We start from the raw sequence: 11,787 nt of genomic DNA on the forward strand, positions 1-11,787 counted from the left end.
GGAGAGGTAAACCACAACTGTAGTCATCTACACTACTGTCCTCTTGTAGTGAAAAGAAGAGGCACTTGTTGAAATTGAAGTTTTATTGAAAACCATTTTTAACAGCTAGCAAGAAAGTTAAAAATTCAAATGCTGTATTTCAAATAGAAAGTAACTTTCAACACAACATATGAAGCAAATAAGTCATGGCAGCATTGGCACTTAAACATTTTCTCAACCAATATTCAACAAAAATATGTCAGCTTATAAGTACATAACCTGCATGTGGCAATATATACAGCTGAATGAAAATATAAAAAGAAATACTGTTCTGTTTAAGAACATGAAGGTGAAGCCTTTGGTAGCAAAAATGTCTTTGTTTTTAAAACTGTAGTCTTCAAAGATACTTCCTTGAATCCAAAGACTAAAAATTAAACAAAGATATTTCATTACATTGTTGTGGGTTTATCGTCCTTGGGTAGTTCACTGACTATTGATCCTGTTGGAATCACACAGTGATAATCGGCTAACATAAGGAAAAAGGCAGAGTGGGAACAATCGATTGTATGCAGGAAGACCAAACTGATTCATCATTTCCACTGACAGTCAAAAATCTACTGCTCTTCTTGCTCACTGCTAGTATGAAGACTGATCTTTTGGACTTCCAGTTCTTCTGCACTAACCATAGAGGGATCAATGGCTGCATACCGGGTACCATGGAACTGCAGTAAATGGATCTGTTGGACATGGAAAATAACCCTGAAACTGGTGTAGATGCATAACTTCTCAGTAACAGAGAAACATCACTTATGAATAATCATTATGAGGATGAAATTAATTGCTGTGAAGTACAAGAGATAGGAGGAAACAGACAAAAGCCCCCAAAGCCAACTCTCAATGAATGTGGTTGCTCTCAGCCTGTTCTTCTGTACCAGTTATCCGAGAACCAGAGCAAATGGAGCTCAGGCAGGTTAAGAAATAAGGGTGGGCACAGAAGAGGGAGTTTCCTACTGCTGTTTCAACTCTACATGTTAGTAGATTAGACCTGAATGCGGAGACTCACTTGAATATACAGGTTGACTTCAGCACTCCTGCAGAGATAGGGGAAGTTGCCTCCTGTTTTGAGATGTGCTCTTCTGCCATTAGGATAAAGCTTATACATTTCTTCTTTTGCTTCAGTTGAAAGCGCACTCTGGTCAAACACCTACGTAACAAGCCCGAGCAGTTAATTCCGATTGTAATCGGATTTGGCTTATCAAATCAGACTGGATATATGCTGCTTCTAGAAATGACTCTTGGCTTCACTGTGGAATGGTTTTGATGAAACAGAAATCAAGCAAACAGGTTAGATATCAACAGCTAGAAAGTTAACGCTGTGATATGCCACTTATAAGTTTCCTGAACTTGGCTGTATTACTGCACAGAATATCCAATTGATAGTTTAAGACAAAAAAAAGTCAGTGTTGCCCAGTCAGTAGAAGGCATATCTAAAGATGAAATTAAGATGCTGCAAATATTTAAGTTTTAACAGAATATCCAGGCCCCACCTGTTAAGCAGTGCTAAAGCAATAAGTCAAAGTCAACTTACATCCATAATAGTTACAGGAATGTCTCGAATTTTATGAGGTTCTACATAGGAATTCTGGCAGTTGAGGGTAAGTCTTGAAGCTAGCTCACTCTGGCCCAGGCTCTCCAGCTTTCAGTAGAGAGAAATACTGATTAACGATATATTTCACTGCAGGAAGTTAATGCAATATTAACAATACAGCCAAAGACAAGTGAACGCCTCAGTTTTAAAGGGAAACATGACTGCATTTCAGATCAAGATTACAGTTCCTACTTAATATCTCTCTGCATGAGACAAATACTTAAAACATGGTAGGGGCCTTCTGCTTCCAGAGCATAGCCTACAGATGTACCATCCCAACACTTTTCCTCTCCCATCTGATAGTTTCTTAAGCTCTTAACCACAGCCACAGCTCTTAGTCACAACATCAATTAAATTGCTAGAGCTGTGACAATCAATACCTGCAACGGATCTGTTCTGTAGTGTTCAACTTCTGGGTAAGTAAATGAAGAAAGCAGCAGGAATACCTATAAGCTCCACTGTCTGCTGCTAAGTGATTCTTCCAAAGAGACTGACATCACGGCCACCTACCCTGTCCACCATGAAATCAATCCCATCGGCCATTTCAGGATCTACCGGACCAGATGCAAAATTCCCAAGGACAATTTTTTTCAGCATAAAAGCAGGCATCAGCCAAAAGCTAAAATAGAAACAAGATGTAACAATCTTCAAGCACCCAGGACCCCAGGATTAAGATGCTTTTTGGTAAGCACTCCCTTTTGTTGCACAGACTTTGTGCTTTTATTTGAAATAAAGTCCTGAAGAAGCTTCAGGAACACAGAGATTGGAGAACCTTGCAGCCAGATTCTTGAAACACTCTGGAAAGCTGTTAATCTCATATTGCGTGAGTGTATTTTGAACACAGTGAATGTTACATTTCTCACTCTAAAATTTTGTTTTGCTAGAAATCAGGTAATGGCTTCTAAAGTCCGACYGTGTGGCCTCAGAAGATTACAAGAAAAAGATAAATACAAGTCTCATCTGTCAAATTCCACAGAGCCAATTGTGAAACCCCCTATTTTCCTTGTAGTGGGGCCTTAAAAGGCACAAGTTTCCCTCACCATTAGTCACCCAGACTGGAAACAGATTGGACACACGTTCAACCAGATCAGCATGACATTTCATTGAAAAACAAAGCCAAAAAACCCCAAAGCCATGAATCCAATTGCTTTTCTCGGTCTCTCCTACCTGTTTGCTGTCCATGTCTGATTGAAGATAGAAGTGTCACTAAAGGCATTACATAGGATCAGAGATTGAACTCTGGGAGATTTGTGTGTGTATTCAGCAAATTTTTGAGCCAAAAAGCCTCCCAGAGAAGCTCCAAAAAGGTGAACCTAGTTTAAGAAAAATCAGATCATATTACATTTGTGAAATAAGTGCCCCTTAAGCATTCTGATCCATTAAAAAATAAGTCATTCAAGTTTTATTCCTGTCCGTATGACCTGTTTTTAAAGAAGAATCAAACTCTTCAATTCAGATTCTGTAATTTATAGGATGTGATAAACACTAAAAGTAGTAGTGTTTTTGGAACAGAGTTCAAATAAAATTTCTGTGTACTTACCAAGCTTAAGAAAAAAGCAAATATTTCACTTTGTCTTCAATAGCTATTCTGATTCAAGTTACTTTTATTTTGGCATGTTGTACTGCATGAATTACAAAGGCTAACTTCCACAGGCTATCATTAAAAACTGAAATTAGCCAGTATAATTTAGTTTTTAACACAGGCCTAGAATAGCAATGAATTTTAGCTAAGTATGACAATTTTCAAAGTATTTACCTTAGAAAATAAACTAGCTTTAAAAATAAAATTGCAACATAGTCTATATTCAGGCTACGTTTTTCCATCATATTTTATATACTTGCTCTTAAAACGAGGCTCTTTCAAGCATGAGGTTTTTATTGAACTATATCTCCATTTGTCCATCTTGGAACACTCACTTTATCCAACTGAAGGTGATCTAACAGTTTTCTGAATCCATCACAGAACTCAAGGTGATCCCAATACACCGGATACTGCAACTGAAATTATATGAAGTTAGAAAAAGGTGTTCTCTGCTCAGTACCTGCCAGCTGTCTGCTTGAAAGTTAAGTCTCAATTCACACATTAACACGACCTGGGGAGGAGGAAGAGGAAGAGGAGGGGTTATTCACACTAACTAGAGGCCTTAGCTTAGAGCCTAACTCGAGTCCTTTAAATAGCTCTCCGTAGAAGCCTGCCTCTCCGGTATCATGAGGCTCAAGCTCCAAAGCAAGGTTGCCGCAGCTAGAAGGTATGAACGCCTCCCCCTCACTCACACAGAAACAGGGGACTGGAAGTGCAGAATTGCTTCATTCCATCATCGGCAGGGGGAGAGACTGGAATGATTTCCAGGGATTTCGTAGCATGTAAAGTTGGCAGGTACAAAAATCATTAACTGCTACAACAGATACAGCAATATGCTTAAAGCCATATTGTTTAGCAGAAGCATTATTGTACAAATCAATCCTTTCATCATAAAAGTTCAGCTCGGAAGCTGAGAAGCCACAAAACAACATGCTGTTGGGACTTTACAAAGGAGTGACTTAGTATCTGCAGCTGTGCAGTCTAAGAACTAGATTATCCACCATCCCTAAGGCAAATACGGAAACCCTGAACCAATCCATACACTTCCTCGTGGCTGACAAAGATCCTGCTGGAGACGAAGACAACTGGTGTTCAGTGCACACGAGGGAATAAACAGACTGAGAAGTTAATACTCTGCGCAAGGCTTTGGATAAACGCTTCTGTGAACRTACAGCAGATTTCAGCCTGCATCTGTATGTTACATATTCTGGAGTACGACGTAGCACCAGCTTTCTGGGATTCCCCTGTCAAAACTGAGAAGTTGATCGTCATGATCCAACCTCTGATCAGAGCAGCAAGCACAAACATACTGAACTTTGACATTGGACTGAGAATACTCACAGCGATAACTCTGTAACCCCATCCAGTCAGGGCCAAAATCTGCTGGAAAAATACATCTGCAGTTCCACTTACAGGAGGAAGAAATATGAGTGGGCACCGAATGCTCCTAGGTCCTGCATCATACAGTGACCAGACTTTACTGTCATCATCGTCCACTATTATCTGGAAGAAGAGAGGTATGGAGGGAGGGTAAACATACAAGATCAAGATGAGTTTCTTCAGCCAGCTTCCAGGACTGCTTTTACAAAACTGTTCTCATCTCATCTAGTCAATATTATAATCTCAAGATTCCTTTGAACAAGACCATCTTTTATTCCTTTTCACAATAGCTTTCTTCTCTAAGCCTGTTTACCATCCGAAATGACAGTGCTTGTGTGGATACAGCTGGAAACGGAACTGTGGTCATGCGACTATCAGACCAAATGCTTTGCATAAGTAACTAGCAGGGCACTGTCTGGAGTCAGCATCAACACAAGAGGTGGTGTCTGCGGGGATCTCACCCTTCCGTGGACAGCTGGAGTACACCGCAACTGCGGGAAGCAAGCAGTGAATTATGCTGGCTTCACAGTGATGGACCACGCTTCAGAAACTACACCCGAGAAAAGAAATCTTTTCCTTTCCGAGAAGCGTGGTTTAACTGCAGCTTGCAATGGTTTGTTCTACATTTTAACTCAGAGGGCCTTAGTCTGAAAGATGGTACATCTTGATCTGAAAATTCATACAGAAATAAACCATGGGAATAGCAAGACTGTGCCCCAAATGATCAGGCTTAAGCAATATTCCATATGCAGAAAAATGTGCTTGGCTTGGAGCGATCTGCCGTGGCCAGGAGAGGTCAGCTCACGGTATCAAGCGCAATAGCTGTAGGCTGGTAAGGCCCACAATCAATGTCTGTGGCCAGGACTGTGTGGTCAGCTTTTTAAAGCAATTTTTGACACTTGGATATACTGGACAAAGCACGTATCCAGACCTCCAACATCTAAGCCTACCGAATTAAGCAGCTAACACCACAAATCATTAATTTGAAACAGTTACATCTGACTGCCAGGGACAGATGCCGTGCACAGAATTCCCAAAGCAGCACCGCAAAGCTGACCTGGAAAGAAAATGCTTCCACCATCTGGGAACGTCACAGGAGTGCCTGGAAGCCCTGGGACACGTGGCTGGCTGAACCGGAGGATTCGCACGTGTGCTGGTATCCTTAGTGATACATTTCTCCTAATGCCCATCTCAGGCCAGAAGCTAGAAGTCCTAGCACAACCAGTATCTTTAAAAGTACAGGAGTTAGGTTAAGGGCTCCTTTCCTAGCAGTGCTGCAGCTTGTTCTTCCAGTTGTGTGTATTTAGGATACTCGTTTAAGCCCCCACAACCCAGCAAAAGCACACAGCTCACATCAGATCAAGAGGCACAAACCTCTGGGGAAGCCTGCATCACACAGCAGGAGTTCATCTCATCCAAAATCAGGACTGCAACTTTTTGAATGGCAATACACAAGCACGATTCACTTTTCCATCACAGCAGTTAAGCTGCTCGGGGAATCAGAGAGCAGCAGCATATCACAAATCAGATTTGCCCGATTAACAAATCTGCTTGTAATGGAGCCAGTATTTCAGGCTCTGGGAGCATGTGAGCAATCACATGATACTGCTGCTTTGTAAAGTCACCAAGGAAAAGACGACTGCATACCAAGGCTTCCCGGACCACGGAAACCTTTAAAAATCCTTGCACCAGGGCGGGTGGGGGGGCGGACGACACAAAACAAAAACTTTCGTACACAACTCCAGAGCTCTAGGCTCTGCAGCTYTCATCTGTTCATGGTAGCTGCTGGTGGCTATAACAAAGTTTATCTTTTGCAATGTTTCCAGAGGTGAAGCAACCCCTTATTTGCATAGTTCTTGCAATCTCATAAGCAAAGCTAGCTCACGTGTCAAGGGAACAGACTCAGAGATAACGTTTTTTCCCTCAAGCCCAGACAATGAATCAATGGGTTTAAACAGTTGTTCTATCCGATTTCTAGCCTCACGCTGGATAGTTTAACTACAGGTCCAAAACAATACTACGCGCTGTATACACGGACATCAGCACAGTTAACTGCTGATTTGATAAGTCACTGGCCTTTTTCTTGTTCTGCTCTATCATCAAGATTATTTATAGTTTACATAATGGGTAAAATCTCCACTTCATTGAAACAGATGGTAGAACATCCCTTGACTTTAGCAGAGCCAGGGTGTCCTCCCTCCACTGAGACTCACAGGCAAAGCTAAAGATTTAGTTTAAACTAAGTACTATTTTCTGTAGTGCRCTTCCCATATTTGACAAGAGCAGGAAGTGCAAGGGTGGAGCTGTGCATTTTCTGTTCTTTTCAGGAACATCTCAGTGCATTTTCAAATGAACAGCTCTGGCTCTGCTTCTCGTAGGTTGATCCGACAGCAGTAAGGTGCGCTGATCAGCAGCATCGATGAGCTTGGCAATCTAGAAAGCTGGTTGCTCCTTTTTCTATAGCGCATGTGCTTTGACTATGCTTTCTTTGGGATACTGCAAGCAAAAGTCTTCTTAGAGACTGCTCCAGAGATTAATCTTGTCTTTAAATTGTGGTTTTTTTCTTCCCAGAAACTAAGGCCAGTTTGTTTATTCCCACCTTCCTCATGCCCCACGTTCATCACTGGGGTATCACCTTCCTTTAGAGTAGGCTGAATCACTCACGCTGGCTAGGTATCCCCTAGTCTGAGGGCCACCACACACACCATCAACGGTAGCTTCAGTTTAGGCATGTTCTCATTTATGAGATCCAGACGAGGCAGCAGCAGCTGAAGGCTGTGGCCCTTGGCAGAAGGCTGCGGTGTCTCGCAGTCCCCCCAGGAGCAGCAATGCCCATGCACCTTTTCACCACATCCCCCAGCAGTACTGCATCCCATAAAGCATGGCCTCAGAGCACCCGCGCAGCTTCCCGCTTAAATACTGCCTCCCAGCTCTGCCGACCCAGTTAAGTCACTGTCTGGAGGTAAAACAGGACAGCAAAAAAATAGGTCCAGCAGAGTCTGGTAATGGCTAGAAATGGAAGAAAGCTGAACAGCCAGAGACTAGGTTGAACATGCACAGTCAACCACAAGGGATCTTATTTACAAAAGGCAGATAGTTGATGGAAATGAATGAGAAACCTTGAACAGAGAACCCTGCAACCCTTCTCCAAAGGTGATTTCTTAGGGAAACCTACACAGAAAGCTCTGGAAACAACGCTAAACACCTTTAAGCATTGCTCCTTAGGTCCAGGGACATGGTCCCTTTAGCGTGGTCCAACTGCAATCGACTTGCTTGCAAAAGAGGCAGCCCTGCTCTACCTTCTGCTGCCAGTACCATTCCTGTGTTCCTGCAGCCAAAACAGCCATCCAGATTAGGGAACTGAATCAACTGAATGTCAGCTTAGCCAAAAAACAAACTATAAAACACTCCCAAGCTAGATAGTTCACTGACTCCACTCAGTTCATAGGGTCACACGAGCAACCGTACTTGCAGAAGCAGTTGGCCGGGGTAAAAAGGCGAGACAGTCCTTCAGGCAGGCAGGAGCCCGGGCTGCTGCTGCTGCAGGTTACTGTGTAATCATGGCCTTTGCAAACCTCATCTACAAAGGTATGTGTGAGAGCGCCAGCCTGGATCAGGGGCTCTGTAGTAGTACAACAGTCTGTGCCCTTTGCCATGGAGAGGCAGAAGTTAGAGGACTGCACACCTCAAACGTTCCTCTGTGGTTCAGTGAAAGGAAACTGAGAAATCCAAGCAAGAGGGGAAAGTGGTTGGACAATGTGATTAAGCAGCAGCCATCTAAAGGACACACAGAGGAAGAAGCCGTTTGTCTTTTTCCACTGTGGTTAAGGCATCTTTCCACTTTCAGGAACATAGCACGCAGCCTGGCTGCCGAGGAACTGCCTTCCAATGCTCTGCTTCAGCCTGAAGCCGATGGGTAGGAAGAGCGGAGGTGGCTCTGGTGGCTTGGCTGTATCGCGCCAGATCAGCCTCACCACCTCAGTGTGGTGCAGGTGCAAACAGCCAGTTCCGTGACAAACCGTGCATGTCGTCCCCAACATGTCCTGTTTTCTAGGAGTTCCCACTGGCGGCACTGGGACTCCACATATGCTCGCAGGCTCATAACTCACTACTGCCCCTGGCTCTTAACTGCGAGTCTCTGCTCCCTCCCACCAGTCGCCAGGTGCAGAAGTGATGCCCGAGAAGCATGTGAAAGTTAAGGGCATGCTTTCGTGCACTCAATGACACATGGGACAACAGTTCAGTAGATGAACCAGGTCGCTAGCACACCCACAACTGTTTTGCATTAACCAGAGCTGCATTGCTTAGTTTCCACCACCACCCAGCAAGAGCCATCTGAGAGGAGATGTTTCACACACAAGTTGTACGTACCTTTTTAAGAGGAACTGTGCTTCTGAACCAGTTATAGTCAGGAGAGACTTTAATCTCTCCCATGATGTTTAGAAAAAACTCAGTTTAGGTCAGCCTGAAACAAAGAGACACAATGTTTGAAATCAAGAATGCAGGTTTACCGTAAGGCAGCACACAAAAGCTGTGCTGTACACACAAAGCCCTCGCAGGGTGAACTTGCTCTTATCAGTTGATTATACTGCCTCTGATCATGCCAAGTTTGCTTATCCTTAGTTTTCATCACAAGCCACTTAATTATACTCCCAAGAGGTAGTCACCTGATTGCCTTCCTGTACCAGGCCAATTATGAAATGGCAATGTTTTTGTAACAGAGTATTCCCGTGTAACAGTTGCTGAAAAAGACAATTGTATTGCAGGATGCAAATGGCTTAAAAAAGCTGTTTTGGCTTTGTCTTTAATTTTATAAACTACTCCAAATTTGTATCTGACAGGTGTTGATATGATTCACTCAGCAATTGGGACAATAGGTTTATTTACATTATCWCATGACCCTACTGTCCAAGTATTCAGAACATGGCTTTCAGTCTCAGTCTAACTGACCCAAAGGAGTCCCAAAGCATAGTGGAAACATCAGCCAGCCTGAGCCGTACTTTACAGAAGAGTCCTGAAGTTTTTAATCTATCCACACAGAAGTTGATTCTTGTCAGGAGTTGCAGCCCCACAACAGAGATCTTTGAAGCACACCAACTAATACGGAACAAACTGATTTCAGAATTGGTTCCACCCAAGAACACTACTAATTTGCTCTGAATTACACRTTCAAGTCAATTCCCTTACGCACACGAGTATACACAATGAAGGTTTGTTATAATTTCTTTTCATTTGTAATAAATTAAAAAAAATAAATCTAGAAGCCCTGTTAAAGCAGCAAGACTATTAACTTCCATTTATATAACAGATAATWTCAAATAGTTCTGAAGTTTGCATGCTTGATAGCTTTACCCTGAAAGTTAATTGCCTCGGGGGATTATTTTCATGTATTCATRCACAGCACTGAGCATAAGAAAACAAAGCAACTTTGCTCTTGTTATTTAGCAGTTGCCAATTATAAATCAATAGTTTCTTGTTTGTTACTTCTTGGGAAAACAAGACTTCAGCATATTCTATAAGTCATTCCAAACCATTTCTCCATGCAAAAAAAGCTGCCAGTGTGCAAGTTTCATCCACTTATTTGGTTACAACTGGATTAATGTTTATTTATGATTTCCCTCTCTTTAGAACTCCAGCTTTCAGTCTTAATTTACTGTTTCCCCAAGTATGTGAAAAATGAGATTTAAAAAGGAAAGTACCTTCTAAATTGCAAGAAAGCACACATCTTTCAACATATAGCAGGGTGATATACCTTTCATTTGCTAACAAATGTTTCAGAAGTAGGAAATTCAGCCGTGTGGCTCTCATTCCAATTTTGCATGGCTTAATTTTGGTGCTTATGCCAACTATTCTGCCATTCATGCTAGTTTGGCAGCACATAAAATTATAGCGGAGGCAAAAATACCTTTTCCACCAGCCTGCAAAGCAGAGCAGGCACAACAAACATCACTGGAATAAGGAGGACAGCTGGTCATTAAATAAAACAGTAGTTCAGGCTACTATTTCCTTTCAATAACCATGCATYAGTTTTCATAAAGCCTTTCAGCAAACCATGGCGTGACAAAACAACGGCAGAAAAATTACAGTGRATGCCTTAACACAGCATTTTCCCTGTGAATATTATATTATAGCAAGGTCAAGAAACACAAGTCGTGACCAGGGCCTCATTACACGAGGCGCTGCATGACCRTAGCTGTGCAACAGAAAGACTTGACGCTAACAGTCCTGGTCATCACAAGGGGTCCTGTTCCAGCCACGATCACCTCTCCTCTTTTGCTGTCTCATTCCTGCAGCTYCATTAAGCTAATTTGGGGACTGGCACTTAACTTTGGCTTGCTACTGGAAGGTCTCAGCTCATCTGTTACCACTTTGTGGCAGTGAACAGCTCCCCACCAGGGACTGGACTGATTTCGCCCAGCTCCTTTCTCGTAAGGGTGCAGGAGAGGAAGCAGAACTGCCCTCCCTTTACAGCAAGGTAAACTGTTTTTCTTAAAATAAAGAAAAATATGGACATTTTTTGTTTAAGTCAATGTCCTGTCACTGAAATCATTTTTCTGGACGTGACACAAATTCACGCACACAAATATCTGTGTCAGCAATGACTGTGTGTTCTTCCAGCTACAGAAAAGCGAAACCATTAACTTGAACCGGGAAATCAACCAACAAAGGTAGCTCAAATCACAAATAAAGAACCTGATGCTGCTCAGGACCAAGCCACTCGAGTTTCATTTTTCAATAAAAACAAACTAAGGAACTCTGTATTCTAAAAAAGAATTCCTCTRAAGAAGCATTACCTACGGATGTACATCCTATCAACTGGAATCCAAAGCACCGGATAATATTCCTGAGAGTTATTCACGCTACACTAGTACTGCTTTCCATYCATTACTGATCTAGAAAGATTTTGATCCAGCTACTAGAGAGGAAAAACACGCCGCTGTGGGGGAAATGGGGCACAAACGCGCTCAGCACCCCCGATTGCACCACCCCTGCCCTGCCAGAGCCCCCCGGGAAGACGAACCCCCAGGGCAGGTCCGCTGCTCCCTGGGGCGGGGGCCACGAAGTCCCGGCCCGAGGCAGGGGGCAGCGCTGCCTCCAGCCCCTCAGGCCTCCCCCAGCCCAGAGTAACGCCACCCCGGAGGCCCCCCCTGACCTGCGGTAACTCCATCCCAGGGTCCCCCTGGTCCCTCAAGACTCC

The 11,787-nt window shown here is 43.1% G+C and overlaps 1 protein-coding gene across 6 annotated transcripts in view; it reads right to left on the reverse strand.

The window, feature by feature from the left end:
• Nucleotides 1–68: 68 nt before the first annotated feature.
• Nucleotides 69–11,787, reverse strand: part of SPG21 (SPG21, maspardin) — a 14,890-nt gene continuing 3,171 nt past the window's right edge. For 2 of the 6 annotated variants that reach the window (XM_026073766.1, XM_026073757.1), the window contains 8 exons: nucleotides 8,961–9,054; nucleotides 4,551–4,712; nucleotides 3,545–3,625; nucleotides 2,795–2,940; nucleotides 2,138–2,246; nucleotides 1,568–1,675; nucleotides 1,043–1,183; nucleotides 113–716 (listed from right to left, as the gene is read on the reverse strand). In XM_026073766.1, coding sequence (XP_025929551.1) covers nucleotides 594–716; nucleotides 1,043–1,183; nucleotides 1,568–1,675; nucleotides 2,138–2,246; nucleotides 2,795–2,940; nucleotides 3,545–3,625; nucleotides 4,551–4,712; nucleotides 8,961–9,023 — 933 coding nt within the window. In that variant the 5' untranslated portion in view covers nucleotides 9,024–9,054 and the 3' untranslated portion in view covers nucleotides 113–593. Of the gene's footprint in view, nucleotides 717–1,042; nucleotides 1,184–1,567; nucleotides 1,676–2,137; nucleotides 2,247–2,794; nucleotides 2,941–3,544; nucleotides 3,626–4,550; nucleotides 4,713–8,960; nucleotides 9,055–11,383; nucleotides 11,506–11,787 lie in introns of those variants that run through there. The other 4 variants (XM_026073773.1, XM_026073748.1, XM_026073778.1 and 1 more) reach the window with 4 other exon arrangements.

This window comes from Apteryx rowi, unplaced genomic scaffold (assembly GCF_003343035.1).
Source record: "Apteryx rowi isolate R43461 unplaced genomic scaffold, aptRow1 scaffold_11, whole genome shotgun sequence".
NCBI classification, from domain to species: Eukaryota; Metazoa; Chordata; class Aves; order Apterygiformes; family Apterygidae; genus Apteryx; species Apteryx rowi.